Genomic DNA, 6,703 nt, shown 5'->3' on the forward strand with positions numbered 1-6,703 from the left:
TGTTGATGACCTAAAAAGGTGTGGCATGGCTCTTACATTATGTCATATATCAAAAAATAAGGTCACTGGGCACTGAAATGTTGAAATTAAACTTGAAAAAAACATTCTAAAAGCAATTAATTTTGTTAGTATTGAACATCTGTTTTCAGAGTGGTATATAATGACACCAACAGGAGAGTTTATACAACACAGCTTAAACAGATCCTAGTGCTATACTTTGCATACAGAAATGCTGGAACAGAATTTTAGTAAATAAAATGTAAACTGAACAATGTTTTATCTATTGTTTGGCCACCCGCGTGGCGCAGTGCATGGTTAGAGCGTCTGCTCTAGAGTCACGGAGTGAGGAGTAAGGAGCTGATCCTAATTACGTTGCGGGTTCGAATCCACTGCGGGAGACCAGTCCTTCGAATGAGACTGTATAAACCAAAAACAAAAATGATCCCTCACTGCTCAATGGCCCTGAGTGGCGAGGATAGGTATAAATTTGCAGCCCTCCACCGGCAAGTGGTGGCATCTCCATATGAGTGAAAAATGAGTGAAAAACAACAAACAAACAAACAAAATTATTGTTTATTTAAACATGACAGTCAAATTGTGTTCTAGAGACAGCATTACAGATAACACACAAGATGTATGAACTCCATCGCAGGACTTACATTGTTCTTTTAACCTATATTAAATTAAACTCTTCAAACTCTGCCCCTGAAATCTTATGTGGGTTACACTAAATGATCAAGCAGTGATTTCATGTCAACAAATGTCTGAATGAGATTTTCCCTGTCCCTTTGTCTGAGGATGTTGTACGGACTACTGTGTTTTACAATAACTGGTGTACTGTGCAAGGATCCACTTGTTACGTGTTCAAACCAGTTCTCTCCTACAGCCATTGAAGAAAGGGTTACCTAAAAAAAAATATAACATTAAAGTGAAAACAAAATCAATTTATTTGGTGAGAAATTCTGAACAGCAGCTAGTGGTTTCAAAGTGTGAGACTAAATCTAGCATTACTTGATTCCAAACACTAAATTTCAAATATGTATGACATAGCTTGATGAATTCAAAGAAAAAAAAATTCAAGACTTGATATCTTGCAAAATACATGCACACATTTTTACTTTTAAAAATTTAATTCTTTTATTTTGTCACAAATTCACTTTGACCACTAAACTAACTAATTTTATGATTTTTCCAGGGAGAAAATACATGTATGATACATACAGTCCAACCTATGTTTCTTGAACATTGTTATGTCAAATATACCAAGTATATGTTGAAATTAGTTGAAACTCCTGGTCTTACAAATTTGACTAATGTCATGATAATTCAAACGCTTTCATATCTCGAAGATTTTGACAGTTCTTTAATGTTTGAGATAAAAAGACTTGACTGAATTTCATATGAATATACTATACATATTTTTTCATGTAGGGCAAAACTATAGCTGAATTAATATCATACCTCAGTTCCTTGAACAATTATTCCATATATACCATTTAGACCAAAAACTGACTCAGGTAATGCTGCTACCATATCCCCCACATGCTTTCCCTTCAAATTTGAGCCAATTGGATCATGTGCTTTTCCTTTCTCAGTATTGTGTAAATTTTCACTTAATTTTCTGTCATAAGTCTTGCCATATTTTTTTACCTAAATTAAATACATGAATAATAATAATTTATTCGGTTGATGTGAAATTAAAGAAAAAAGCTATAAGTATTTCTAAACAAGATTTTTTTTAACTAAACAATTGAAAAAACAATTTCTTTTGGACAAGTGTATTGAATAATGTTATAAATTACTGTTTACAACTTGCCTCAATTACAGCCAGTACTTTTTCACTTGAAGGGGATGTCTTGGTAGTTTTGCAAATAAGAGCATCTGGAATTGAAATAATGGTCTTTTCACCAATAGCTACAACTGAAGTTGTTTTTTTGTAGTTTGCACATTGCCTGGAAAAAAGTTTTCAAAATATAAGATGAGTTTCAATTGTTTAAAATATATATTAACAGGCATATTTGATGGTATTTACAAGAATATAATGCATCAACATTAAAAACTTTTTTAAAAAATCATTCTGTTTATCTTGCATTTTAATGAAAAAAAGGAGAGAGAAAACTTACCTCATTTTTATGTCAAAAATTCTTAGAAACAACATAAAAAGTTCCCTATACATTTCATCTCTTGTCTCAATTTCACCACACTCTACCATATATAATAACTGGTCACAAAAATCCTTTACTCTTATGTGAATGCTGCAATAAAAAAAAGCATCCATTAATAATGACACATTCAAACCTTGTTGTCTTGACCTCCATGGGGCCCAGTACAAACTTCCAAATATTCAAAATACTGAGGTTACACTTTATAATATATACATGTATTTAAAAAGTCATCTGGACTTCATACTCACTTTGACATATCCATGGTATTCAATGTATTGATGTTCATAATACTTAAGTTCAAAAGTTTTATGAAATTAATAAATATATTCTCATGCTATATGAAAATATGTTGTTCAGAAAAAAAAAATAAGAGAATTTTAGCACTGTCTTTGACAAAAGTCTTATAAAATTTACCTTCTACATGTGTCCATTACGTAGTCTTTCATAATGTCACCTTTTCCTACTAAAAATGATTCCAACCATTTACCAAATTTTGAGCGTCTAAATGGTTTTTCTACTTCCATTATCAGCTTTTTAATGTGTTCAGATGATATATCAAATATAGTGTCACTGTCAATTGTAAGAAAGTCCATACATGCAAACATGCAACATTCATAGTTTGCTCGTATCTGTGGATTTCTGGATGCATATAGTTTTTCAACAACCTCTGAAACAGGGTGGACAGGATCGTTTTTAAGAAATTCTGTGTATCCATACGTCAGAACTCCAATGGCTGATAAAGTGGAGCAGTCAATTTCTATATTCAGTCGTGATAAATGAATTTCTCTCCAGTCACTTGTTCTAGATGGTATTTGCTGATTAAATGGTAAATCATCTTCATGATCTTGACGTGAATCATCTACCTGTCTTTGTCTTTTTCTTGGAGATTCGGATATTGTTTCATCAAAATTAGACATCTCTGTGCTGCAAAATCATGAACACGACTACTAGAATTATCCCTTTAAAACCCTTTAACCAGCTGTCAACCCTGATTCTGTCTGCCCTCAGTTTACGACAAACTGAAAATGCAGGATAAGGTGAAAGTGAAACTTTACTGGTATCCTTTTTGAATATCAATCAGATGCTTATAGAAATAGTTTGTTCATGCAAATCAAGCGTCTAGGAGACTGAGTTGGAAAGGACTAGCACACTAAATTATGGCGATCCAAATTACCAAGAAAGACCCAAAGAAACCGAAAAGTACAAAAATAAATATTAAAAGTACATCAATGTTGTTAATTGATCGAGGTATATATGTATATAAAGGTAAATAATATGCAATAATATCACTCAAGGGTTGCTGATCCACTCTGCCCTTTAAGTAAGTAAGTAAGTATTTATTTCCAATTTTGGGCCCAGAAGGCATACAAAGGCACAAGTAACAAAGTAGAGAGTAAATTTTTTAAATGATAGTCGAACGGTTAATGAATTAACATTAATTATGATGATAAGAATACACATAATTTTCATACAAATTAACATGAAAGGAAGAAAAAAATGAAATAATAGTAATGATATTAATACGATAATAATACATGTACTACAGACTAGTTTATTGTTATTTCTTATGATGAATCAACCTTTCTTCTTTTAAAACAGTTATAGATGTAATATGAAAAATTTGTGATAACATTATAATTTTCATTACTCATAAGCAATATAAACTTGTTTCTATTAGATAAACTCGATAAATCCCTACAGATAGTATTCATAGTCTCTGAGAATTGTTTTCATAAGACCTGATATGCTGAACAATCAAATAAAAAAATGGATTTCATCTTCTACACAATCAGACTTGCAGATAGTACATTTTCTTTCATTTTCTTTCATTAATAGGAGTTTGTTTATACCGATCAGTTTCAATAGCAAGAGGATGTGAGCTGATTCTAAATTAATAAATTGATTTACAACTCTGATTGTAAAACATTATGCAGTTTTTGACTGGGTATGAGGGCAACATATGATTTGCTGTACCTGAAGGTGAAAATGTTGCCCGAGGCCCCTTCAGGTCCAACAAATCATATGTTGCCCTCATACCCAGTCAATAACTGTTTTGTTATACCCTTCACTTAAGATAAAACACTAAAATTAAAACCTTTAAACAGATTTACTCATATAATTAAACAATTTCTTTATAAGTAATATTTTGGCTTTTTAAATAAAAACAACAAAGAATGAAAAAATAATCATTAAATTATCCTTATACAGAAATTATTTATCACAAAACATTATTTTTCCCGTGACGCCATCTTTCAAATAGCATACGCGGTAACTTTTGAAACTTCGGCTATTTCCTTGTCGCCTATATATACTGAACGACGACTAATTACTTGTGACGCAGCAGTGACGTTCTGTGGTCTAACAATTCTTGTGTTGGACTGACAGACCGGTCAACAATGAACTTGTTAGACCGATGAAAAAACATTCACTATGTTGGACCTTTTATTTAATAAATATATAGAAAGATATTTATAAGGGCATAGCAATTCATAATATCAGGATTATAACAAAAAAAAAATACCTGATTTAAAGAGGGCATAATTATGATCTTAGCTTGCCAACTTGCTTCTCTGCATTTTCTGAGAGTGTATTGCACCACGTGGCTTTATATTTGTCGCATAACTTATTAGCAACTTTTGAAACAATATTTTTATTATGTACAAGATGTTGTATACAACTGTATCTAGTTTACTAAGAAAAAATAAATACCACTGCTCCAGCTAATTTTGTTGTTTTCATACAATACATTGTTTTGTTATACCTTTAAGATTTGTTTTCTACATAATTCTATACTAAAAAAGACCAAATTTTCTATGTTTTACTGAGCAGTCATAAAAAAAATCTATGTTTAACCGCAGAGTGAGATATTGGACATGTCGATGAGATATTGGACCGTTTACGTCACAGTGTGGGCGGGGTCAGCTATATATATCTTATTTGCATTTGGTGGAGTTCGACAGAAGTTGACCAAGTTTAAACCGCAGTGCGGGTAAACGAAATTTAAATCATGATATGTCAAAATAAAAAGTAAAAGGTTTAACAAAACATTAATTGACTGTGTTCTCGGTCAAAATGCGTTTTTGTCGACCCCTCGAACCAAACTGTTTGCCTTCGGCCTAACGGACTCAGGCAAACAGTTTGGTTCTTGGGTCCGACAAAACGCATGTTGCCCTCGAACCAAGTCAATAAATGTTTATTCATACATAGCTTTTTTAAGTAGTGAATTATCATCAGAACTAGCTATCCTTTGAAAATATTTCAGTTTGCTTTTAACGATATCAACATACATAGGAAAACGACCGAGTTCGCAAACAATTGCCTTATTTGAAGCTTTCTTATGAACACCACAAATAAATTTTTAAAAAAATTTATGAATTTTTTCACAGTATATCTTACCATGGCCGTAGGAACCGGGGGGGGGGGGCGTGCCCCCCCCCTAATAATTTTGCCGATATATAGATTACTATAGTAAACATAGATACTATATGCTTGTTCCCCCTCAATAAAAACATCTGATGACCTTTTTTTTCTTTTTTTTTGCTTGTCAGGAAATTTTTGGTAGTGCCCCCTCAACTGTCAACTGAAAAATGTTTGGCTGTGCCCCCCCCCCCCCTACTGAAATTGCTTCCTACGGGCCTGTTTACTATAAAAGTTTTCAAGGCAAAAATTTTGCTTTTGACAGCATTAGCATCAGTATTAATTGTTCCCCATATTTCACATGCACATTTTAAAATACAACTGGATTTATGGTATGATCAAATAAATGTATAAGTGTGTGCACTTTGGGCTGTATATTACTAAAACATTTAAGTAGTTTGAAGTAAGCTTTCAGGGTTCTCTTGTAGAGATCAGATTGATAATTTGTAAATGAACCTGATGAACTGAACACAATTCCTAAGTATTTGTATGATGTTACTTCTTCAATAACTTGATTTTTAAAAGTACATTCTTTTGGCTGTTTTCTTACCATTTTCACAAAAGATAACAATTTTGGTTTTCTTGAGATTGACAGTTAAGCATCATTTATCACAGTTATCACCCATTTTATTAATACACTGTACATTGCTGGAGACCATCTTCAGTATTAGAAATTAATAATAAGTCATCAGCATACAATAGATTTGAACTTAGATTATTCCCTTGTCTGACTCCTACTTTTGGTGTAAATGATTCAGTAAGTTTATTATGAAGTCTTACAGACGCAAAATTTTCCATATACATGTTTTTGATAATTCTATAGAAACATCCTTGAATGTTAAGTTATTGTAGTGTATATATAACAGAGTAGGGTGTAAAACATTGTCGAAAGCCTGAGAGAAATCAACAAAACAAACGTACAATTTAGATTTATCTAGCCCGGCCTTTGTGTTGCCCTTTATGTGGAGTGTGGAGTTGATCAGAAACTCTTGACTTTGGAGATACCTCAGGCTCTGACGTATGGATGGTGTACCCCTCACACTACTGAAATTTTTTTTAAAGACAAATAATTTAAAGGAAAAAATGAATTCCTAGCATACCATGTCTATGTAAACCCTCTG

At 32.4% G+C, this 6,703-nt stretch overlaps 1 protein-coding gene across 1 annotated transcript; it reads right to left on the reverse strand.

Annotated features, from left to right (window-relative positions):
- Positions 1-557: 557 nt before the first annotated feature.
- LOC133183853 (uncharacterized) lies at positions 558-3,195 on the reverse strand. Its single transcript, XM_061318751.1, has 5 exons — positions 2,580-3,195; positions 2,124-2,255; positions 1,817-1,952; positions 1,462-1,650; positions 558-905 (listed from the first exon to the last, which is right to left on the reverse strand). The coding sequence occupies exons 1-5, from the start codon at positions 3,080-3,082 to the stop codon at positions 723-725; spliced, it is 1,143 nt and encodes a 380-aa protein (XP_061174735.1). The 5' UTR covers positions 3,083-3,195; the 3' UTR covers positions 558-722.
- Positions 3,196-6,703: the final 3,508 nt, after the last annotated feature.

This window comes from Saccostrea echinata, unplaced genomic scaffold (assembly GCF_033153115.1).
Source record: "Saccostrea echinata isolate AGI-Se365-2 ecotype Australia unplaced genomic scaffold, CSIRO_AGI_Sech_v1 ptg000009l, whole genome shotgun sequence".
Taxonomy (NCBI): domain Eukaryota; kingdom Metazoa; phylum Mollusca; class Bivalvia; order Ostreida; family Ostreidae; genus Saccostrea; species Saccostrea echinata.